The sequence below is a fragment of the Thunnus albacares genome, chromosome 19, assembly GCF_914725855.1.
Source record: "Thunnus albacares chromosome 19, fThuAlb1.1, whole genome shotgun sequence".
In the NCBI taxonomy this organism is placed as follows: domain Eukaryota; kingdom Metazoa; phylum Chordata; class Actinopteri; order Scombriformes; family Scombridae; genus Thunnus; species Thunnus albacares.
The window spans coordinates 12,819,667-12,845,239 of NC_058124.1; the positions used below are offsets into that span (position 1 = coordinate 12,819,667).

A 25,573-nucleotide genomic window follows, 5' to 3' on the forward strand; every position below is an offset into this window, starting at 1 on the left:
GTGATGCTCCACTCCACTACATTTCAGAGGGAAATATTGTACTTTCTACTCCACTACATTTATCTGACAGCTTTAGTTACTTTTCAGATGAAGATTTGACACAATGGATAATATAACAAGCTTTTAAAATACAACACATTGTTAAAGATGAAACCAGTGGTTTCCAACCTTTTTGACTTTTGATGTTTTACAAAAAGCAGTGTGTAGTTGGGGTCACGTTTCAGATGTCTATGAGTTGTTAACAGCTCCACCAAATAGTGATTTTTCTCTCTAAACTTCCCACATGGTTTCATTTCAATAAATGTTCAAATGATCAATATTTCACCAAAAATCAAAGATTAGAGAAAAAGTCCAAAAAGTGAAAACAGATTTGTGTATCAGAACTTTGTTATGTCTTCTTTCCTCTCCCATTAATCATCTCACGACTCCTCAGATTTATCTGGTGACCCTTTGGAGGGGCACGACCCCTAGGTTGGGAACCACTGGACTAAACTAGCTAATTGTATATAAAGTAGTTCAAACTAGCTTCACCTCCAACAGCTACAACAATAAAATGCTGCTTACACACTGATGCTTCAGTATTAATAATCTAATGATGTCATATATAATAATATATCAAAACCACTACTTTTACTGCAATACTTTAACTACTTCAAGCTGATAATACTTATGTACTTTTATTTGAGAATGATTTTTCATGCACGACTTTATTGGTACTTAGTTAAGTAAAGGATCTGAATACTTCTTCCCCCAGTGCATATAAACTATCATATACATTATGTGCTTTGGCGTTTTTAAAGAAACCTGTATCCAGTGCAGTGCCGCTTCTGTCCTGCAGGTGGAGCTGGACTTTAACTAACGAGCCCGGCTGCACAGGAAGTACAGCAACACACAGCAATGTTTGCTAGTTAGCAGCAGGCTAGCACATTGATGACTGTTTCTCACTCATCAAATTAGCTTTGAACGCAACATTATTTATAAGTTAATGACGGTCCGTCGACATCAGGACCATGTCGGACAGAAAGCGAACAAAAGAGAAGGAGGACAGACGAGACCACAAGAGACACAAGTCCTCAAAACATGATATGGAGAAAGTCAAGACACAAGCGAAAAAAATCAACCAAGAAGTCCAAAAGCTGAAACACGTCGAGACGTTGTGAGTAATAATTATTAGTGAGAGCTAACACTTTCAAACTTGTGCATGCATTATGAATGTGACATAAGTTGTAGCCCAATAACTTGAGCTGGGTTAGCAAAGTTTAGATGAATGACAGCTAAGTTTGAAATAATGACGTTAATTCAGCTGTAACGTTAGTTTCACTTTTCTGTCTCATGTTTCTTTTCATGCAGCTATGAGAAACCTCCACCAGGACTCATAAAGGTAACGTTATTAATAAATGCAGATAGGATATAAAGAAGCATAGTTTATAACTAATAATATGCTGAATGAATCTTTGAGATTTGGTGACAGTGTTGCTGTCGCAGGAACATGAGGAAAAACCGGAGGACTGCATTCCTGCAGAGCCAGGAAATGAGGAGGCCAGGAGCTTCCTGGCTCACGCCCCCACCAAGGGGTTATGGATGCCTCTGGGGAAGGAGGTGAAGGTGATGCAGTGTGAGTACAGTTACACTAATTCAGCGAAATGAGCCTGGGTTTGCTTGGTTTACCTGTGTATCTGCAAAGATTTAGTCCTTAATCTGATTCTCCATAAACCCCTTAGATGTTTTACAGAGTTACAGAAGTGAAGAGTAGATGTCAGAAGCAGAATCGTCTTTTTTGGCCAAGTATGTTTACAGATCTTCAGCATGATACACAAGGAATGTTTATAAACAGGTGAAATTGTTTCTGTGAGCTCTAAACAGGATACAAATAATGCCAAGAAGTTTAGAGTGCTGAGATAAATGTTGAATGGTAAGAAAAAAAGTGACACGTTTCTTTATAAATATATATACACATATAGTAGGTGGTCATGCACAGTATACACAGCTTGTTCAAATACCCTCACCGGCCACCTCGTTATGTACACATGTGCAGTCTAATGCAATCATATACAACAGCTCTGCCAAAAATTCTACATTTAAAAAGCTTATACATTCTCACTCAGTCTTTGTTGACATTGTCAGAAAGGTGATAATTCTACTTTATGTTTATTATTGAGGTTGTAGTGGGTGGTGGTGGTGTAGTGGAGTGCATTATGTTGAATGGTGCTCCCAATATTTGTCCACTCCATTGACATACATGAGGGGAGCAAAATATCAGGAAGACTTTTCAGAGTGTGTACAGTAATGAAGGCAATGTATTGCACATTTCTTGTTTAAGACTAAAGGAGTGAAGTTCATCTCTACCACCTTAAAAGAGAAGGAACTTGTTGTCTAACTTGTTGGACAACAAGACAGAGACAGTAGTCACAATCTCACTTATAGAGATTTTTATTTTGTGAAATTTTACATTTTTCTTTTATCCTTTTCATATTTTTTTATTTTAACATTCATTCATCTTAAATTTCCTATTGGCAATGTTGCTATTTGGTCTGACTTGTCTCAATTTTCCTTGTGTTTATCATTTTTGTATGATCAATGCTACACAGGTGTTCGCAAGTCTATACATGTACATAATCTGTCTGAAATTATGTAAATTTAAGGTCTTAACTAATTCTGAGTACAGCAAAAAATTTTAAATCTTAAATTCAGTACTAGCACTCCAGAAATAGTAACTGTTTTTTGTGAGTAGTCAAAACATTATCAGGGTATATGTAGATCTTGAAAAGTCTTTAAAAGCATTGACTTTAGTTTCCACACAGAAGGGCCTGCAAAAGTCTTAAATTTAATTTTCAAAATTCCTCTTTCCTGCTGTAGACAGTAACATTAGTTGTAACCTGTTTATTGTATTTGTTTGCAGACTGTCAGGAGACATTTTATATTTATAAACTACAAGTGAGACTGGTGCGACAGTGGACGGTGCTGCAGGAGGCTGTTTAATCTTTAGATGTGGAGTTTCAGTCAGCACTATAAGACCTGTAACAAACACCATCACTACTGCCAGTTTTATTAGCTATAAGCTCATCCACTCACAATAGACAAGTCAAGATTTTAGTCTTAACCTACGGCAATACCTTTATGAGTCACACTGTAAACTTTATTATTAGTTGTCGAGGTAACAGCAGCACTTATAGTTGAAGAACTGTAGGTGGGGGTAAACCTCCACCACGAGTGGGCAGCAGTCTCGATAGGTGATAAATGTAACCACGAGAACTGGACAATTAACACCATGTCTGTTGTTTTTCTGACAAACATGATGAGCTAGAGATTAATGACGGTGTTGTGTATATTACCTTCTGTCCTTTTGGTCAAACAAAGACTGTTATTATATTCAGTGTCCATTCATTCCTTCATCCCACTCATTTTCATGCTGCGTGAACAGCCAGGGACTCGGGGAGTCGACACACACACACACACACACACACACACACACACTCAGGGCCTGTCCACAAGTTGGCATTTGTTCTGCAGAATCTGACTCACTCTGTTTGAATATATCATCCTGTTTCAGGGAAGGGAGACACTTCACAGCCAATGATACGGGCAAGAAAGAACTGAGTAAACAGTTTTCTACCATGACTGCCTTTTAGAAGATAAACAGAATTTGTGTGGTCTCACTTTCCAGAGATTATCAAGTGCTTATTCATGGTAGCCACACTGCCTCTTAAAGTGTAAAACATTAAAAGACAGCAAATTTTTGACAGAAATTCTTCACTCTAGTGAAACAAACATGGGTGCTGTTTTTGATTTGTTTGAGATGTTCTGGCTCTTATAACCAGGCATGCATATTGAAACACAGCACTCCAGGGGCAGCCTTTTTTTTTTTTTTCCTTGTTTGAGAGTGTGACTGTAAGTTGCTGCTGTTGGTATTTTTAAGTCACACAAACAAAAGGAAAGAAAAATTTCTTTAAATGAAGTTGTGGATCTGTGTGTGACTGTATGCTTTAGTGGAGGTGAGTGGTTAGAAAAAAAACCCAGTGAATAACAACACTGCATACCAAACAAATGTGGTAAAACTTGTCAAAACTTGATAAGTTGGCAACTGAACGCATTGTTAAAGGCCATGTGATGTGGCTGAAGGCTCTGGAAAACTGAGGTTAAGATTATTTTGTCAAACTACTTTTCTTAAGGTCAAGACTGTACTTTCACACTCACGTTTTATCTATATCATAGCAAATCTCCCATCATGTGCCTCATATGTCATCACATCGGTTGTCCATTTGTTTCCTCCACCACAGGCTGGAGATGCAAACGCTACGGCCACCGGACAGGAGACAGAGAATGTCCTTTCTTCATCAAAGGCAACCAGAAACTGGAGCAGTTCAGAGTGGTGAGTTTGTTGTTTACTCATAGTTATTTAGAGAAGAAATCAATTAATGGTCTCCAGTTTAAGAATGTAGGTTGGGTTGTCTGAGGTCAAGAAGCTGTGAGTGAGACATAACTTTGTGTCTAGTGTTAACAACTGGGTTGGGAAACATTTTTAGTTTACACTGAGAAAACATGTGGGCAGCAGACTTCTTCACACAGTGCCTGTAGTGGAACAATATCTACTGCAGAAACACACACAGCCTCTGCAATGATTACCATATATGCAACTGTATCATATTTTCCTACCTTGCATTGTAACAGGGAGGTTTTTTTTTAAAAAAAAGAGATGCTGACACAACACTAAAAGCAGTGCAATGGTTGGAATGTGTTGAGCTGGGGTGATTTTCTGGATCTAATATGAAAATTGGAAACATTTACTGTAAGTATGTATGCTGCTCTCCTTGCTTTTCTTCAGAGTTCATAATGACAGATTGTTTTCTAATCTTTTAGGCTCATGAAGACCCGATGTACGACCTAATTCGGGAAAACAAAAGGAATGAAAAAGAAACCAGGTACATACATTGATTTTTTTTTTTTTTAATTTTTTGAGTCATGCAAACTCTTTAATCGTTTATATGCTTTGCTGTAGTTTCTCTGAAGAATCATTTTTAAGCTTAAATAGAGTGAAAGGACAAAAGACTGTCTTGAGGGTGTAACTGGCTGCACTCAGACAGTTAGATCACTCACTTGAGAATCTGCAGTTGTTGACTATTTCCCCCTCAGAGGAGTAGGACAGTCTCAGATGACCTGGCAATGCTCTCATGGTGGCTGACTTCTCTGTGTGCCGGTTTCTAGAAAATAATGTCTGACACCAGGATGTTTGAAGTTGAGGTTTGTTCACTAGGTGTGTGTGTGTGTGTGTGTGTCTGTGTATGCAGAGCAGCATGCACACTGTTGTGTATTTTTTTTGCATGCATTAAAGTAAAGGTTATTCAAAGGCCAGTGGCACTTTGAAGTCTCGGTTGCATATCTATGCCACATTAATTCTGGCATCTTCTTTTGAAAGGGAAGTGAAACAGTCCAACCTCTCCCGCTGATCTTTGCTTTCCACTTGCACACACAGTGTTGTGTCGCAAGTTGTGCACGAGTTAAGAAAGCCTGTTTTCACCAAGTGCTAATTGAAATTTCAGAAACGAACTTGTTACTAGAAGTATCTGCATCTTTATTAATCTTGAAAATGCACTTGAGGAAACTAAAGAGACATTTTTAAAAAATTGAGCAGGAGATTATGAGGTGCTTATTTTGATGAGTTGAGTCAGAGCACTAGTTGTGCTTCGAGGAGTTGTATGACATCTCAAGTATTCAGATGATCATTACGCTCCGTGTTATCCACCCCCACCAAAAGAAGGCCTGATGGATATCTCACAAGAACATGTCAACCTTTTTTCTCAGAGAAATCCTTTAATGGCTGAATAGTTAAACAGTTTCTGGAGGTCTTCAAAAACTGTCATTACATGCTCGGTGTGCCCCTCAGTTTTCTGAGCTAATTAAACTCCAGTGACCTCCGATACATCAAATATCTCTTTTTCCTTCCTTTATGACAGATGTTTTATATTTCATCGAGCCCCTTTATTCTGTGATGTTTTGATGTTTTAATTTTCCATCTTGATCCTTATTTGGCTGCAGAAAAGGAGACATATTCATCTGACCTAGTTAGGAAGCAGCTGGAGTCACCTGTAGTCTGTGTTATTGCACCATTCACCAGATGTTCAGCTAACCGTCTTTGCTATTGACGTGTCTCCTGTGGGTCAGAACCATAGGGAATGCAGAGACCCAAATACTTATACTTGCACATTAACGATTAAATGATCATATTAATCTAATTTATTGACTGTGAAACAAGCCTCTTTGTAATTGTCTCACTCTGTTAAGGTTTAGGCGAAAGTTACGCAGCATTACTCGTTCATTCTGTGTTAGCACTTTGTGAAAATAAAATTTTAAAGAGTCATCTGAGCTCGAGCCGTGTGTTTTAGTGACAGGATGCCTCCATTATCCAGGCGTGTCCCAGTGTGTTTTGAAAATCCTCCACAGCTGCAGTTTTAACGGGCACTTGGCAGTTAGTGAAAATGTGCAACACAAGTAGGCACTTGGCTAATTCCACAGTCTAGAAATGCACCAGGACAAAGACAGTGTCTTCCTCAAGGAGGTTTAAGATGCTTGCCAAAGCCGGCATCCAAGTCGGCATCAGTTGCCTTCTCCACCCTGTGCTTGACTCTAATCCCACCTCCTCATCTCTTCCTCTCCTCTCCTCTCCTCTCCTCTCCTCTCCTCTCCTCTCCTGCCCATCTGTCCTGTGTCAAGGATCCAGCAGCTGCAGCAGCTACTCCAGGACACCACCTCCTCCTCTTCCTCCTCCGACTCAGACAGCTCCTCCACATCCTCTTCCTCCTCCTCCTCCTCCTCTTCCTCCGACCACCACCGAAGCAAGAAGAGGAAAAAGAGGAAGGACAAAAAGAAGAAAGACAAGAAGAAGAGAAAAAGGAAGCGAAAGCACAAGTCCTCCAAAACCAGTGACTGCTCAGAGTCAGATTGAGTGTTTGTAGCTCTGATATATGTAAACTATGTGCTTTAAACGTAGGAAGAGACGGTGAATGAAGCGGCAACAAAGGTAGATCTTACACAGAGGAGGAAGTGAGCTCCGGTTCACCGGTAAGAACTGCACTCAGGAGGCCTCCTGAAGGTTTTTTTTTTTCTCCGCAGGTTGAAACTCGTAAAAACTGAGTGTGAACTGCACATGACTTCTCGCAGCTGTTTCATTTGCTCGAGGGCTGCATTTACGTCCCCGCTGTTACATCATACATTAGAGAGTCATATGGAATAGCTGCTTAAGTAAGTGTGTGTGTACATGTGCCTCGGCGCACGTGTGCGTTGAAAGTCATTAGCCGCACGAGAATCCTGAAGCGATACAGAACGAGATACTTCTTTCACGAGGTCTAATAAGATAGCATGTCAGCAAATACAGTGTGTCATTAAGAGATTGTATTTTCCACCGTATTTTTTTACCCCTACCATTTTGCTTGGTATGAAATACTTTGATTGTAGAAAGAGGTGGAAAAAAAAAAATAGTCCAGATACGGTTGGAGCACGGTTAGAATTTGTTTTCCGAGTCCAGAATGTTTGAATGCTTGTGACTGTACATAAATATCTGGAATGATTTGAGGTTGGAATATGCTTATTTGCTCTGAAAAAGCCACAGAGATGGAGAAAAAGAATGTATGTGAATGTGCTCCCTTATACCGAGAATAAAGATGGCTCTTTTTCTCCAGTGTTTACCCTACTCTAAATCGCAAAAACAAAGATGTGTTAATGTGTATTACACTGTTTTTCATGTTAATGACGACTTAATCTTTGGAGGATAGCGCAGCGAAACCACACACACACACACACACACACACAGAAGTCTGATCATTAAAAAATACATGGAACACCACTGAAGTGACCTTCCTAAGAGGCGAAGAACATTTTTCTTTTGATCTGCCTGCAGTCTGAGGATACTTCAGAGAGCGTTTTCTCAAAAAAATCATGTCACAGCCTGTAACCTACATAAGCGATCCTCCCTCTCTGCGCTGAGCTGCCATCAACAACTCATCACATCCTGCTCTCAAACTGTGTTATGTCAAAAAAAAAGTCAGTTAGCAGATCACAATATAGCCGCTTCACGCAAGACTTGCCCTTTAGGCCATATCTAAGGGTGTGTGGTGCTTCTTTCCTTTGCAAGCAGCACTTTTTTTTTTTTTTTGAAAAGGAATCCCAGCGGAAATAAACCAGAAACATTCCTTCTTTCTAATGACCCTGATAGAGAGACAATTACAGTAGACCTACAGGGAACAAGCAAACTAGATTTCCATTTAGATTTGTGTCTTAGGATTTCTGAATAGCTCAAACGCTGCAGGGAGCGTATGTGTTTATGTGAGAAATTGCAATTCCATCAAAGAATGACAGATTAAATGTCCATGAGAGCGTTTTAGCTCCTGACTTAAAGCTTTTTATATTTATTTTCTCCTCTTTCTTTCTTTCTTTCATCTGCTTTCCCAGGCAACTCTTGTTCTTTCTTTTCCTGGTGCTTTGACCAATAACCTGAGATAAATCAGCTTCATTGAAACAGTCTGTTCCACGTTGACTCTTCTCTCTTTCTCTCTTTCTCTCTGAGTAGCACAATGAATCTCTCAGATGAGATTCAGTCACAGGAGCAGCTCAGAGGGAGGTTGTGCCACGTCGAGAAGAGAATTTGGTCAGCGGAGAGTCTTTATTGAAGCACTCTGTCTTCTTGGACAAGGTACAGATCAGATTGAGTGCCAGGCCGGACTCATTGTGCAAATTGTGTTAGAAGAAGCTCCAGCATATTTGCAGAACACTAGATAATGAAAACTTTACGACCAGAGCGCTGCACTTAACTCATGAATAGTAATTATGTTTGCCAGAAGGGAGTAACGCAGTAACATTAGCCTCTTTTTTTTTTTTTTTCTTCTTTGGTGATGTGATATCATCTTCACACCAGATGTGTAGCTGGGCAAAGGTTCAGCCAATGGTTGTGAAACAGGATGTGTCCAAATCCAAGTGACTCACACAAGCAGGTAAAAGCTGACAACTGAAGTCCACGCAGAAAGGAAACCTTAAGTGAGATGCAAAATTAAAAAAAAAAAGAGAGTGACTCTGCATTTTATTGGATGAAGAGGTGCATTGTGCTGCATAGTGAGTCTGCATTTTATCGGATACATTGTGCAGTACTTTAAAACCAAATGGGATGGCTTAAAACCACTCCGCCGCCTCTTTGCTGTCTCAGATAAAGGGATTACATCTTCTGTGACCTCTCTGAAGCTTCCGTTAGAAAAGTCTCCATAACTCAGTGATGGAAATAGAGCAGTTTGAGGATGTTCCTTAATGGGAGCATACAGTAAAGTGGTGTTTAGGATGTGTTATGTGCGATCTGAATTGCTCTGATCTAATGCAGCCTTTCAGCATCAAAACAAAGAATCACTTGAACCAAGTCTTCGTTCTATCTAAATGCAATCTAGTGCAGACAAGACTTGTTTCCCGCTCCTCTAAATTGCCGCTCCGTGTCAAATAATCATTGTGCTTTCTGTTTGCCTTTGCAGTGCATGTATGCAGTCGAATTAACAATTTAGTTCAGCACACAGGCTGTCATTTAAATAGGCACAGCTTTGTATCCGGTGTTTTTCACAGAGAGGGGAACAAACAGAAAGAGGGACAGAGAGATTTCTGCTGGGTGTGTCGCTCCAGATTATTTACCAGGGGAGGACGGGGCTCCTGTATTAATCCTCCTCCTGCTGCTCCTGCTGAGTGGAGACAAGGATGAGCTGCCGCAACACTATTCTCTCTCCCTCCCTCACACACAAACACACACGCTGGCACTCCAGGTTTAATATCAGAAACAGTCTGTAATCACAAAATCAAAAGGGAAGTGGCCTCATGTGGCCCAGAGCTGTGGTAGTCTGTGATATAGTGCTGTGGTCTGCCTGAAAATATAGCATTATGTTGTCTAAGACTACTGCTGAGCTGTATCAGAATGGTTCCATCCAACATAATGTAACATTAGAAGGTCATAATCAAACAGTTGTGTGTGCGTGCGTGTGTGTGTGGAGACCAGAGAGCATTCAATAACCATGAATTATTGAAGTCATTGTTCTTGTTTGCCTTCCTCTCCTGCAAGATTGGAGGCAGCCACGCTTTTGTTTCACCCATCATGGAGGGAAAAGATGTCGACTCCTCAGTTTTTTATTTGTTTATTTACTTATAATCTGTTCTAAGTCCTTTTCAGTCAGTTGTGTTCATTTCTTGGGTTGCTGGAGGCGAACGCTTTTCACCGGAGGAGTTTTGGGTCAGTCGGACAAATCAATAAAAACCTGAATATCTAAAACCTCAGCCATATGTGTATTTACATAAATGGTTAAAGACGCATCAGAGAATATGTATTTGATAACTTTTTTAATCAAAATTGTGCAATTTTTCAATTAAGTGTGTATGTGTGAGGACAGTTGTGACACATATTTAACCTTTCTTGAAGCCTATATGTTTATTTGCTCATGTAATATGTTAACTGGTATACATTTAACTTTTAAATGGTGCTTAGATTTTTTGTTTAAAACCAGCAGATTCAGTCTTAACACTTTTTTCACCATTGCATACTGCATACAATAAATGATGATATGTGGTTGGGATGTGTTTTTTTTTTCTGGCTTTCTCCCAGAATGATGACATGTTTTTGAAATACTTGTAATAGTTTTTTTTGGAAATTAAATGCTTGAAAAATAAATGTATTACTTAGTATAATATTTATTTATATACGAACCCAATAATAATTTCCATCCATAAAAGCATTTCATTTCTGGCCACTTGTTTTTCATTCTTCTGTTTCTCTGTTTTATTTAAGCTTTTTTTTTTAAATCTTGTATCTTATTTCATTCTTTTAAATGTCTATTTTGCATCTTTTTAATACTGCCTTGTGTTTCTTTTATGACTTTTTATGTTATATATAACAGTTTGAATTGTCTTGTTTTAAGGAAAGGTGTCCTATATCAGAAATAAATCTATTTTTTAACCATTTTTAACCAACAAAACTAAACAAGAGTAAAGAAGCCAAGCTATAGATTTAGAGCTGCAACAATAAGTTGATTAATCAATTAGTCAATTGACAGAAAAATAATCTGCAACTAATTTAATGATCAATTATTCTTTTTAAACTTTTAAAAGTAAAAAATGCCAAATATTTCATGTCATTTGAGAGGATTTGCTCCTATTCTTGGCGTTGTGTGATAGTAAATACAATATGTTTGGATTTTAGACAGCTGGTTGAAAAAAAAAACAGGTAATTTGGGCTTCAGGAAACTGTTACACACATTTTTCACGGTCTACAAACATTTTATACACTTTATAGATTAATCAATGATGAAAATAATCTCAATCTCGTTAGCTGAAGCCCTATATAGATTTAAAAACATGAAGACATACATTTAAAAAAAACACACTCTTCTTGATGTGCAAGCAGGTTGAACATCAGTTAAACGTTTTTCTGATTGGGGGAAATAAAGACACTATAACTGACCTAAAAAGTATAACTGGGCTACTTCTTACTGATCTAGAAAATCAAATTTTTATCCTATAATTTAAATAAAGACAGAGTGATTTCCCCCAACATTTCCATTCAACAGGATGGAGACATGGTAAAATTTCAGAATTGATATAATATAAGCTTCTGCTTTTAAAAAAAACTGTTTTTTTCTTTTTTACATGTGATGAAATGTCACCATTCACTCTCTAAGCAGTGAGTGAGTGCAGCTCTGCCTCCATGCATGCATCCTCTCTCTGGCATCACAGAGGCAGCCAGCAGACGGCAGAAGAAAAGAGGAAGTGGAAACATCAGCACTATCTCTACGACAGAGGAGAGAGAGAGAGAGAGAGAAAACACACACACACATACACACACACACACACACAAACTCCGGACACCAGCGCTTTGGTGGAAGAAGTGTCTTCGCTTCGTCAGGTTTGTGAAAGCACGTTTTTTTTTGCTTCCTTTTCTTGCAGGATTGTTGTCGTTGAGCAGTGAAGCAGCTTCACTTCCTTTCGCGTTTAGCGCTAAATGTTGAGGATTCACGGTGTTTGGGAGTCGCTGCTTTGCTTCAGCAAAGCGTTTGTCTGTGTTACATTGTCGGCGAGATAATACTGTGCCCCCCTGTTGTGTCCGTTTCTCTCTATATATCCGTATGTCTTTACTTTTGTGAAGCTGTCCTTTTTTATTGACATGCGTGTCTGATAAAAGCATCGCCGCTCACTCCGCTTCCACACACGCACATTGAACTGCGGTGAAAAATTAAACTGGCAGAAAATTCATTCACGCTGCTTTGTTAGTTCTGCTTTGGGAAACAAGTGCGGGTGAAAAAAAAAAGCTGCAAGTTGTGTGTTTGCAGCAGGCGGCTGTACTGTGAAGAAGAAGAAGAAGAAGAAGCCGAAGCTGGCTGGTTGGTTGGTTGCTGCTGCTGCTGCTGCTGCTCCGGAGCATGCTGTTCGCTTCATGCAAAAAAAAAAGGAGGAAAAAAAAGTGGTGCGTTTATAGATGCCTCCGTTTTCCCTCACTGCTAATTAAAGAGCTACTTTAATAGTGTGCGGTGTCTAACTCCAGCCCAGCATGCTGGCCACATCGTGGGCCTGTGATTAGGAAAGAGATGGGAGAGAGAAAGCTAGACAGCCTCTTCACTCTCCTCCATAAGATGGAAAACAAAGATGCATTATCATCTGGCAGCCTCTAAAAGTGGTCATTCACTTGAGTAGGAGTAATGCTATGTAAAGTGACTTCAAGGGGTTACATGTGAGGTCCAGTACTTTGATATTGTCCCTCCAGCATACATCAGGGGCCCCCAAAAGTTTTGATGTGACCTCCAGTTCATGTGCATTAGGTTAGTGTTTCCCAAACTTTAGTGAGTGGCTTGTGACCCTTTAAACCAAAGAAATGACAGCTAACGACCTCTACACAGCTTGTGTTTGGGTTAAACTATTTGTGTCTCATTTAATTTTCAGAGGTAACATTTGCAGTAATTTAAAAGAGGAACCAAACGATAATATTGTGTTGGTGAAATATGTTTTTTATTCTTGCATGACCCTTGGGGTGGCCCCAACTCTCAGGTTGGGAACCACTTTTTTTAGACCATGGATGCTCTGATTGAAATATTTCGTCTTAAGGAGCCTTATTAGATTTGTATTTTTGGTTTCAGGTTTGATTCCTTTTTGTTAGACAGTGGATAGCAGAGATTTGACAGAAAATGAGTGGATAGAGAGATAGGGAAAAAATGACAAGCAACAAAGGTTGAACTGAGGATGTTGTGAATGCATGATCAGTGACTTTAACCTCTGGAGCACAAACAGTTTTTCCTTTTAGGTCCTAAAAGGTCCCTGTTTGTTTGTGAACCCCACTTTGAGAACTGCTTCTCCGCATTTCCTGTGATCACTCATGCAACCGGTAATAGACCACAACAGCATCCGTTCTCTGGGACACAGCGTGCCTCAGCTCTCTCCTCCTCACATCAGCCGTGATGGGGCCCAGGGGCCACGCCGTCGTCTTGTCTTGGTCCCTCTGCCCCTCGAGGCGGTTTCTGATAGAGTGAGAGCCCATTTACATGCCCCGTTAGCCACCGGAGACATCCCTGTTGTGATGGAACCGCACGCATGCCGGCTCCATCGTGTCAACTCGACAATAAACACAGACTAACATAGCCTAGATGGAAAAGCTTAGGGACATGTGCAGCCGCTCTCTCACACACATAGATCTTGACTATAAGAGATGTGCCTGTTTCTGATTCAAGTGTTTTTCTGTGAGTGTCACTGAAGTAGAATGTTGTGGTCTGGTCCTCTTGTTGTCCACGAGGAAGTATTATTTCAGTGAAATCTGAGTTTCTATCAGGAAAACTTGCTTGAACTGAGAGATTCTATGTTGCATTGTGAGGTTTTGGCCTATATGTGCATATGTGTGTCTGTGTGACTGCGGTTGATAGTGGGTTAGAGATTGATGTTCATCGGTTTTAGAGCAGGTCTGGCGCAGCTTTAGCAGTCAAGGAATGCAATTTCAAACTCATACTTTGGTACAAACCACTAACTTGCACTATTCCATTAAACCGGTATGTGAAGTTCAGTGTGTCCGCAGCTTTGGCCGGTAGCTGTCCGCTTCATAACTGAAGCGTGCCAGAAGAATTAGATTTCGCTTTTACAGCCACCTGAGGGACCTATATGTCAAAAAGAATGCACACACATGCGAAAACACGTTTTATTAGCCACAGCAAACCTTCATTTCTTGTTAGCTGGCTTGCCCAAATAAATATTTCTTTATCCCAACAGGGTCTTAAAATTTAGCTATAGAAATGGAGTGTTGCAACTAAAGAGTAAATGAAAAGTGAGAAGGTAAAACACAGCAGCCTGGACTTGCACTGTAAGTCATAAGCCAAATAAATTGATGGAATTAAACTTGAGCGCTTTGGTCTTTTGTTTTAAATACTGAAACATAATCCAGGAAATCAGATTAGTGGTAAGAGGCAGCTCTGAGTGAGTTCTATTTTTTTTTTTTTTTTTTTTTTTTTAGGAGAGGGTGGGTGCCAGGCCTTGCTTATTGAGTTGCATCACATGTGAGATCCTGGTGTGTATCTGTTTGACACTGCCTACTGTTTTGGCGTCCTCACACCTCCTGAAGTGCAATCATGCCAATTTCTGAGCCGTGTCTCTCACTCCTCTCGCCTGACAGTGCCCCCCCCTCCCTCGCCCCCCCACCCTCCGCAGCTTGTTATCTTTCTCTCATTAGCTTACTCTCTTACACTTGCTTTCTCACACATGCTATCTCACTGTCTCTCTTCATCTTTTGCTTCTCTCTATCCCAGTCTTTTGCACTTTCTTCTCATTTGCTCGTTCTCACATTGCTACCCCCCCCCTCACCCTACCCTACCCCACCCCAACGTCTACTTTCTCCCTCTGTGTTCTCACTCCCTGAGGGAAATGGAGGTATGTAAATTGTTTTCTCCTTGATGTATGCCTGGCCTGCTATCTGTCCATCTTAATGAACTCATTTCCCCATTTTTCTCCAGAAAGCTCAGAGTTGCGGCATTAAAGCACAACACCAAAAACTTCAGGGCTCAAAGTTTCCTGTCATCTCCCCGTCTCTCTTTTTTATGTCTTTTTGCACTAACAGCCATCAAGTGTCCTTATAAAAAAAAAAAAAAACACCTTGGCATTTTAATGTACTGGTGTCCTCACTGGCAGTAACACACTGGTGCGCCTGTCCTTCGGCGGCTTGAGGTTAGATTAATTTGCAGCTTCAAATGAGATGAATGTTACCTTGCATAATTGCTCCCCGTGGTATGAAGTTAATTAAAACAGCAGGTAGGTACTGAAGGTGCGATGGGAAGGTGGCAGACAGACAGTCAGACAGACATAGGTGGGTGAGAAGAGATCTTGTAGGTACTGCTGCCATGTTTCTGCTCTTTAGTTCGCTGATTGTTACCTCAGGCTAAACTCAGAGCCAAGCAACTCTTTGACTTGAGAGAAAAATGCAGCAAATAAGAAAAACTGATGGAAAAACTTATTGTTTTATGATGATCTGTGATCTCTTAGCGGTTACATAAGGGAATACACTCATGAATTTATTGCGATCTTTTACCTCGTGCTTCTATAACTGCATGTTTTGCAGGCACAGAGTCCAACCATTCTTAGTATATGATTCAGTTGAAGTGTACAGCATCCACAGGCGTGTTTTGCAGTCAAAGTCTAGACTTCATGCAGAGTGAAGCAGCCCTAGATGACCCAGAAACTGATATGGTTCCCTCTACGTGCTCGCTCTGCCCGCTGCATTCCAGCTGTGGTAGTGCCGCAGAGCTCTGTAAATATTGAGCGAGAGGTTAGCCAGCTCTCTTGCTCTGTGTGTGTTTGTGGTATTTAGCATCTCTCAGCTAAGAACCTCTCAGCCTCTGAGCCTACTGACCCAAAAGGGTAAATGGTTAGATAGTCTCTCAGTCTAACCAGCATATCCCCACTCCAGCTGTGTGAGCTGACAGTGAGCAGACTGTACATTAGGAGATGGGTACTTTGTAAGGATTGTCCGGTTGTGAGCGAGTGAAAGGATCTTTTGGAGTGTATGCAGCTGCTGTAGTAGGACGGCGTGTATATGTCATGGGTGTTCAAGTCATATAGTGTATGATCTATGGCGTGCGTGCACATGTGCTGCAGATTTGCAGTTTCAGTGCTGTGCTGCTGTGTCAGTTTTTATCTTTCTCTGAGGCTTGTCTACGTCATTTTCACAGTAGTTGCATGCTGGTGTGTCAGTATAACCCAGGTGCTAAACACAGGTTTTTCTTCTTTTCTGCTGCAGGCCAATTATAGCTCTTCCCTTGTGTATGTGGGTTTATGCGTGCGTGTGTGCGCACATGCATGTGTGTCACTCAGCCCTTTGGGTGGTGTGTGATAGCATGGGTCATCACTTAATGTCCATGTTTCTGTTCATATACGGATGGTTGCTGTCACGCTCCCCTACTTATCTGTCACTTGATCTATCCATCTGCACCTCCATCCATGCATACTATGCATCCCTCAATCCATCCATACATTACCTACATAAATGTTACCTTTTTTTTCTTCATTCTTTCTGTCCATGAAAATATGATCAGGCGGTCTACCAAAGCTCGATCACAGACACACAGATCATTTCTTAATCCGGCCATGATCTCAAGAGGTGTGAGTGTGAAGCCCTTTAGGCCCTATGATGTGCACTTCCTCTGACAGACTCGCCTACTACTATCTTCAGCCAGTGTGATTCAATGGAGGTGTCCTAGTTTTCTGCACTCTTCTCCCCAAAGTGTGCACTTGACTTTTGGTATCTCCAGAAAATGTTGCTCCATTAGTTCATGGCGATTTTTGTCTGATGTGGTAATGAGTTTTCTGTTTGATGTTAGAGCCATGGAAGGAGTGGAGAGTGATTTTTGGGAACTGTCTTTGTGTGTGTGTGTGTGTGTGTGTGTGTGTGTGTGTGTGTGTGTGTGTGTGTGCGCGCTTTTTGTTGCACAGAAAGTTTATAGTCTGTAAGTGTGTCAGAATTTAAGGGCAGGCAGGAAGTATCCTGTCCCCCAGAGCATGTGTGTTGTGCCTGAGGGAGCTTGGACATAGGGGAACAAAACTTTCAAATGTCAATCCTGTTTTTTTCCCACCCTTCATCTTATGACTGATATGAATGTATTAACAGGATTTTCCCTTCTTATAGAGAGTAAAGAGTACTTCAGTGCAGTCCCAATGTCTGCCCTTATAGACTCAAAGACTTTGACGATCCTGATAAGTCCTGGTAAATCCTTGAGGGTTCTGGGCTGTCACCCTGTAAAATCAAAAAGTGCCCAAGGGCTCTCTGGTTGACTTTTGGAGCCCTTTGTGCACACTTCCTGTAAATACTGCAGACTTCGCCTGAAGGAATTACCCACAACTTGTTCACATAATGTTCTTGTATTAAAATGGAGATTACAGGGGAAAATAAACACATTTACATACACAGACATTAACAGCAAGTATGTGTGTCATTCTTTATTGTATGAAAACATGTCTCATTGATATACTTTTTCTGATTGATCAACAACATTACAAATAATATATTTTATGAAGAAAATGAGGAATAAAACACAATAAGCATCACACTGAAGTACTGCAGGGATGCACCGATTTGATACTGATCCGATGACATCAGTGACATTACTGATAGACTTTAAATACAGTTTCTTTGTCAATGATATTGAAAATCAAAGTTTCCTGCTATCAATTACATTAATTTAGTCACGCTGGGCTGCTGACAGAGTTTTAAGTACTTAAGTAAGGAATTTGGGAAAGAGGTATCAGACTGGTACTCTGTATCAGTACATATCCTGAGGTGAGGTTTCAGAATCGATATCGGAAGAGAAAAAGCAGGACTGGTGTATCCCCGTACAGAAGTGCCTCAGCCCAGGTAACATGATTTCACAAGGAGCCGCCCCACCCTCCTGCACACACAGTTGTTTTTTTTTCTGAGAACAGAGGTTATGGTTCAGTGCACAGGAATCAGAGTGGACGTTGACAGTGGTCAGTCCAATCTCTCCTACCCAGTATTACAACATACAGTAGACCACTACAAAGAGAAAGAAGAGGTAGAGATTAAAGGGAGTTAGGAAAAGGTCTGACTGATCTTAGCTGTTACCTTTGTGTGTGTGTTTTCAAATGTTTGTGTGTGTATGTTTTTAGCCATGATTCACACGTTAAAGCCAGGGTCCAATTAAGCAATATTACACGAGAGGGTGTGCTTTACCCTCAGGGATGCTTACAGAACTCAGTGCAAGGGCCTTGTTCCTGACTGCATCACTGCCATGCCAATAATGATGGTAAAGCACACCCTCTTGTGTAATATTGCGATTATACAACGGTAACCAACAACATTAAAGACATAATCAAAATGTATTCATGTAATGGGGCAATTCGCTCTCAAAACAAAAAAAACTTTTTGCTAGGTATCTCCGTTTCCATGGAAATACATGAGGTCTTACTAGTATCTTGAAAACAATCAGTTACGTCAGTAGACTCCTATGTAATGAAGCCCTGTTTACTACTCCAGTAAGTAGGCTGACCCTTAGTAACAACCTAGCAACAGAGATGATTTCTAGTCCCTTTTGAGTCAGCCAGCCATCTAGAGCTAATGCTTTCTAGAGATCGTGGGATTTCCCAAACTGAATAAATACGACACATATAAATACAAAACTGTCTTGATCATTATGTCCACGAGCTTCACATGCATTTTTAAGCTGGTAACGCCGTGCCAGTGACTCACCGGCACAGCTGATGGAGGATGCCAGAGTGGGAGCTGAGATATACTCTCAACTGAGGAGAAAATGGTTAAGTCTTGTTGTATATCGGGGTGCTGGGTAACGATTAAGAGTGGTGAAGGGTTTGGGTTTTTCAGTGTGTGTGTGTGTAACTTGTCCCACAGTCTCAGAGTTCAATCCACTTGGTAAAGAATCCTTTCTGTTGTCCCCATAACCCCAAATCAGTTCCCTTCAATCCAGTTTCACAAACATAAAAGAAAGACAACTCAAAGGTTCGCTCCAGGTTTTACCGCTGATCCCAACAAAACAAAACAAAACAAAACCAACCAAAGAAACTAGCAAAGCAACACAGTACATAAAATGAGCCCAGTGGAATTGTCAGATAGGTTGACCACCGTGTTTAACGATATATCTTCAAACATTACAGTTACCACTGAAAATAACAACAGAAATAAGCATTTGCCGAATTCGCATATTTCCACAATTAGGGATATCAGTTTTGGTTAATTTTGCTTGCAGCAGACTGACACCTATTCATCGAAAACTAACCGGTTAATTTTTAAGAAAAAAGTTATGACGTAGCTTTTGTTGGTCAGAGCTAACATTAGCTTTAGCTCATCCTACTTCACCTCAAAGTGTTTTTCAATGTATTTAGTCAAAGTAGCTCTCAATGGTATAACATACTCGGGCTCGACGTACGAGTATAAGTAATAATACAAATATAAGGCGACCCTGACTATAAGACAACCCCCTTTCTACCAGGCCCTTAGAAGTGGTAAAAAAATATTTTCTCCGGCAGTTAGCATTTATAAGACTGCCTGTTTGTCTTTTTGAGCTCCTTATCATCTGTGACAGCGGTATTTGACAGCTTGACAGATTCTGTTTCTGCAGCAAAGACATCAGAAGACACTTTGGACTCATTTTCACTCGTCATGAATTTATTTCCTCCCTTGCAGAAAAACACAAGCCTTCAGAAACTCCTTCAGGTTAAACTGGACTAACAAAACACTTTTAGGGCTGACTTACTCTAACATACTCACTATAAACAGATTTTAAGACACTCCCAAGCCTAGCAACATTAATACTACAAACAACCCATAATGCAACACTCTTTGTAGAAGTTTTACACCGGTACTTTGTCCATTCAAAAAGAATATCTAATGTTGTGAACATGTAGTTGTCCAGTCGTTAGCGGAGTGTTTATGCAAATTAACATGTAGACCAACATGTGTAGCCGGTCAAAAATATTCTTGGCGGTTAACCTATTAAAACTGTTGACATCCCTATCTGCAATTAAAATCAACCACCAGTTGTTTACACAGAAGTGACTGTTGTTATTAGCGTGACATCACAGTCTATAGTTCTAATCAGTGGCGGAGTTATATTTATAGTAATGAGGCATTTTTCATTGGAGGACGGCTAGGTGGGCTGTCATGCTGATTTGATCACGTTGATCAGATTGTTTGGCTGGAACTACCCATTGTATAATCAAAGGTCAGCTCCATGTCATCTCTGTCTTTTTTTGCAATTCTTTTTAGAGGATAGTTGAGAACATTTCACCAACTACAAAGAAATAGCCTTGCAGTTACAGAGAGCATTAGAAGTCTGCAACAAATGAACAGCATGAATTGAAGCTCTTCCCTTCTCTTTATCCTATTTTCAAACAATATGCATCCAAAATTTTCAATAACTATTTACATTATGGAAAGAGGGATGTATAGTAACAAAGATATACATTAAAATGTTGGGAGACAATCTAATAAGTTATCTAAGTTTTAAAGCAAAAAATAAATTGGGAGACCAAGCAACCTTTTCCTTAGAACTGTGTATCGATTATTAAAAAAAACAACAGCAAAAGATCTGTTAATTTGTTAATTCCATAAAGTGTGGCTGTGACTGTCATACATAGGAAACACATTTTGACCATACCTTAGTAAATATGTTCATTGGTAGGCGAAGTGAATAAGTAATCTTTTCCATTGTGTATTGTTAACTATATCTGTCCATTTTTCTATTGTGGGGGAATCAGGAAGCAGCCAGTGCCTAGTGATATTTTTTTTTTTACAGGCAGATATCAGAACACCAAATAAATATTCGTTGAGGTGCCCTGAATGAAAGTCAACTTTCCCTAAAATAAAAGTGCAAAACTGGAAAAGTAGTTTCATATTAAATATGCCTTCCAATGTTTTGTGCATCTCTGACCAGAAATGTCTTATATTGGACATTTCCAAAATATATGCCAGTGATTGGTTTCCTGACTCCCACACAGTCTCCAGCACTTTGAATCCTCTCCTGTAAAATGTGCTTTCTGCTTTGGGGTAATAAAAAAATCTAATTAGACACTTCCATCCAAATTCTCTCTATGTATGCAAGTTGGTGCACTTCCACTGAAAGTCACAATAGCTGTACCATTCCTCCTTTGAAATCTCAGTTACCTTCGTTTTCCAATTTATTTTTAACATGCTCTGTGGAATGAGATTTCTTTGTCATGAAGCCCTTATACAGTGTGGATATAACACCTCTGTTTAACTCTGACAAATAGGCTCCTAAAACTTGTTTCAGCACTGGGTCATCCATATCTAGTGGGTAATTTTTAACAACAACAAAATTATGATGTAATTGTAGATACTGATAAAAATCTTGTTTTTCCAGAGCATATTTTCTTAAAAGTTTGGAAATCTTTTAATTGTTCCTTATCAGTTATTGAGTAAAATTTTGTTATAGTCCAATTGATTAGGTTTAAAATTGGGGTCACAGACACGCCGTCTAATTATTCTTAGGTTATCTTGTAATTTATATTCCTCCATAACAGACCACTGCATGCCTGTGTTTTTCAAACCCAGCAACACACTAAGACAGAAACTTGTCCACCTGAAAGACTGCACACCCAAACACAAGAAAAGCAATCAAGTGTATGCAGTCCAATGCAGTGAGGAATGCACAGACTTGTATATCGGGAAAACTAAACAACCATTAAACAAATGCATGGCTCAACAAAGGAGGACCAATTCCACAGGTCAAGACTCAGCAGTTTACCTACACCTGAAAGATTGGGGACACTCTTTCGAGGACAACAACATACATATTTCGGATAGGGAGGGCAGGTGGTTTGAAAGAGGAGTGAAGGAAGCTATCTACATCAAAGTAGAGAAACCATCCTTCAACAGAGGAGTAGGTCTATAAAACCACTTATCCCCCAACTACAATGCTGTTCTTTCATCCCTTCCCAGGAGACTTAACAACCATTCACATTTGGCATCATGTGGCAACTCCAATAACTGTCATTTACACTTCAGCTTCAAGTGACTCCAATGACCCTTGTAACACCAGCCAGGAGCACTAACGAACCAACTGGTATCAATGACCATGATAACGACCACACAGAGGTTAAATAAATACCTTGGACTCCTCGCCAGTCAGTTAGAACTGAAGAAGCCCCTTGGATGAGAAGCAAAATATCTTTGAGTATTTACAACCAAGTCCAGTTGCCAATTCAACCCTCCTTGTATAACCATGACCTGGATGACTGAGAGTCTTCACAGACATTCCTAATGGAGTTCCAGACTTTAAGTATAAATTTCATGCATGTGTTTTGAACACTGTTTATAATTTTTTTCCAAATCCTTATTGCCAAGTACTGCCTGAATTGGAGGGTCCTTAATTAGTGACAGTCCAATGTCTTTCCACCTGGCATGGTAATGCCAGCTGTTTTCATATATGAATTCCAGATAATGTCCGGACCTGATTCCCTGGACATTGCCTGTTGCCCTTTCACACAAGTAGCACACAACAGGAGATTGTCCGTGTCAGACACGTTCTCACCTACTGGAAATGTTTGGTTTAGGCAAGGGGTGGCTCTGGGTAGATCGTGCAGGCGGCAGGACATCACACAATTAGTACACTGTGGTCGTAATTTGGCATTTTTAAGCTTTTCACCAGAAATAAAACTGCTTTTATTTTACAAGAAATCACAGGAAGTCCTCTCTCCCATTAGTGCTGAAGTCACAGCAGAGCATTCAGGCCCAGTCAAAACAACACTTAACCAGTGGCTGGCCACATGATAGAAACGTCATCAACACAAAGGTCGATGTAGAAGGAAGTTTCACTTGAATATACCAAAACATCATTTGCATACAATGCAATCTTGTGTTGTTCTCCATTTATGGGGATACTTTTATTGCTGTCAGTCTGTCTTATCTATTGGGCATGGGGTTCTATATAAAGTACGAAAAGGAGTGGCGACATTGCACAACCTTGTGCCTCGTTCTAATGTAATAGTGTCCGACAAGTCCCCATTTATTTTTATCTGTACAGTTAGATTATTGTACAGTGTATTAATTACTTTAGTAAACTGTTCATGGAACCCAAATCTCTCAAGAACCTTATACAAAACCGTCAAACTCACAGAATTGAAGGCCTTCTCTGCATCCAGACTGACCAGTAAGGCTTGTGATTTATGTTCTCTTATCTCTGTGAGATAAACCCTCTCTTGGTGAGCATTGACGTGTATAGCTTGTAATCAGGGTTAAGAACTGAAATTGATCTAACTGACCCGCAGTCCAGTCTGTGTTTTCCCTCCTTGAGATAACAGATAGTAGCCTCTCTCCATGATGGTGGGATTTTCCCATCTTTTTAAAGCTGTGTTAAATGTCTGGAGAAGGCTTGGTACTAACTCAAACTGGAAGGTCTTGTACCATTCGGAAGAATGGTACAATGACTTATTTGCTTTTAGCCTAGAGATCACAATATTCAACTCCGACATGGTAAGTAGATAAAGGGAAACTGAACTCTTCCATTTATTATTCATCTTCCAAATGTGGCTGTGTTTATAATCATTTATAATAATTTTGAAAAGTCATTTGTATTTCACTTTACTTATATAAAAGTCTGGGTCCCTAATTTTGTAAATTGTGCCATCCACCTGTTTGTAGTTTCCTTGACAGAAGCTTTGCAAATTTTGAACCATATTCATCATATTTTTATGTTTTGTGAGTGCAGAATATTTATTTCATTCCTTATTTCCTTTAGTTTAAAGGTAAGAGTTGGATTTGGCTCTTTTTATGTTTTGTCTCAAGCTCTTAATTCTCAGTTTAGACCTGATAATCTTAATTGTCTTTCTTTCTTTTTACATGCACAAAAAGACATAATTTCCCCCTAACAACTGCTTTCAGCGCATCCCACATCATTTCTGAGCCAATTTCCCCACTATCATTTATTTCAAGGAACATTTTTATTTCTTCTTTTATTTGTGTTTTAAATTGTAAATTGTAAAGAATACTTGAGTTTAACCTTCATAGTATATGTCCAGGATTATTACTTAATTGCAACGATAACAAAAGGAGTGTGTGGTCAGACAAGATACAATACTACCTATCTCAAAGTAATGTTTTCTATGGCGATTTCTTTTAAAAATGAAAAAAGTCTCTCCAGTTGTCTATTACACCCAGTTCTGACATGAAACCTCAAGTTTCTTGTGCAGGGAGGTCTGAGTCGGTACTTTTGAAGAATCTAGCCGGGGGGGCATAAATATTCAGTAGCGTTATTTGGACACCCTCTATCTTTCCTGAGAGTAATAAGTACCTTCCTTGTCCTTTATTTCTTAAAGTTGTTCAAATGGAACTCTATGGGGTAATAAAATAGCTACCCCTCTCCTTATGGCCTGATTTGTAAGATGAATAATACACTTTGGAAAAACCCATTCTTTTCAACATTTCATGTTCAGTAGAATTAAGGTGCGTTTCCTGTAATAATGTAATAATTCTCTTTTTTCATTTTAGTAAGAATCTTACTTCTTTTACTTGGATTTATAACCCCATTTATGTTAAATGAAATAATTTTAAGGTCTCTCCTACAGGTATTGTATAATGACCAGCACTCAGAACATTATACATCCATATAATTCTTGTGAACATTGAGAAATGGACGTAACAAAATAACAACAATAACAAACTTATTCAGACCAGAATGTCATTACATTCCTTACTGTCTCTTGCTTCCAATATCGAGGCTCGTTCTAAATGAGACTTTGAGGGACTTGAGATGTCAGAGTACCTAATATCAAGAGTTATCCTGCTCTTTACAAAAAGTAGGGCCCTTTGAGATGGCTGCATATCAGTTACAGTCATAACTAAAATAAAGAAAGTCAAAACACAGAAAATATTGTGTGGAAAATGTCTGTTATTAATGTTTTTGCGTCCCAACACCTTTATATAGATTAAGAGTAAGATGTAGGAGTCATAAAACTTCAAATTAAATCAAATTTACCAGTAATCTAATGTAAACAGGCCGATAACTAGAATAAAGAACAAACTACAACAAACTTATCTGCATTATTGTCCTAGTTAGGCCATCATCCATCATTCAATTATCTGTAGGGGATCTTTGTCTGAAATCCTGCAGGTTTTTCTTTGTGCTGTGTCCAGGTTTTGGGTTTTTTTCACTTGCAGCAATATATCAATCATGTCTGAAGCTCCTGCGCATGTGGATAAGAGTTGGATCTCCCGTTGGTCTGGGCTGGTTGGGGCAGGTATGATGGTAATTGGAATGCAAAGCCAAAGTCTTCTTTCGCCTCTGCTGCACTCTGATACAGGCGGGTGCCATCATTGTAGAAAACTCATAGTCTTGCTGGGTAGGGGGTCCGGAACTTAGCATTTTTTTTCCTTTAACATTTTCTTCACTTCAGCATATTAAGTATGCCTCTTAAGGATTGTAGGTGGGTACTCATTGTCCACATAGAAGTATGTATTGTTGTGGAAGACATTTTTTTTTCTCCAAGCTTTACGGATCATCTCTTCTTTTGCTCTGCAGCTCACTTACTTGGCAAGGATAGACCGGAGCTGTGGGTC

General features: G+C 39.7%; 2 protein-coding genes across 3 annotated transcripts in view; both read left to right on the top strand.

Moving 5' to 3' along the window:
- Window positions 1–863: 863 nt before the first annotated feature.
- On the top strand, window positions 864–7,675 carry rp9 (RP9 pre-mRNA splicing factor). Its single transcript, XM_044336463.1, has 6 exons — window positions 864–1,156; window positions 1,351–1,381; window positions 1,486–1,615; window positions 4,278–4,369; window positions 4,858–4,919; window positions 6,709–7,675. Exons 1-6 carry the CDS (start codon window positions 1,011–1,013, stop codon window positions 6,938–6,940), a joined length of 693 nt encoding a protein of 230 aa, XP_044192398.1. The 5' UTR covers window positions 864–1,010; the 3' UTR covers window positions 6,941–7,675.
- A 4,072-nt stretch (window positions 7,676–11,747) lies between these two features.
- elmo1 (engulfment and cell motility 1 (ced-12 homolog, C. elegans)) overlaps window positions 11,748–25,573 on the top strand; it is a 108,839-nt gene continuing 95,013 nt past the window's right edge. For both annotated transcript variants that reach the window (XM_044335454.1, XM_044335456.1), the window contains exon 1: window positions 11,748–11,911. The gene's annotated coding sequence lies outside the window, so the exon portion shown is untranslated. The remainder of the gene's footprint in view (window positions 11,912–25,573) is intronic.

Coding starts and splice junctions, on each gene's coding strand:
- rp9 (XM_044336463.1), top strand. CDS start 1,011: ATGTCGGACAGAAAGCGAACAAAAGAGAAGGAGGACAGACGAGACCAC. Junction 1,382..1,485: donor CTCCACCAGGACTCATAAAG/GTAACGTTATTA, acceptor TTGCTGTCGCAG/GAACATGAGGAAAAACCGGA. Junction 1,616..4,277: donor GGAGGTGAAGGTGATGCAGT/GTGAGTACAGTT, acceptor CCTCCACCACAG/GCTGGAGATGCAAACGCTAC.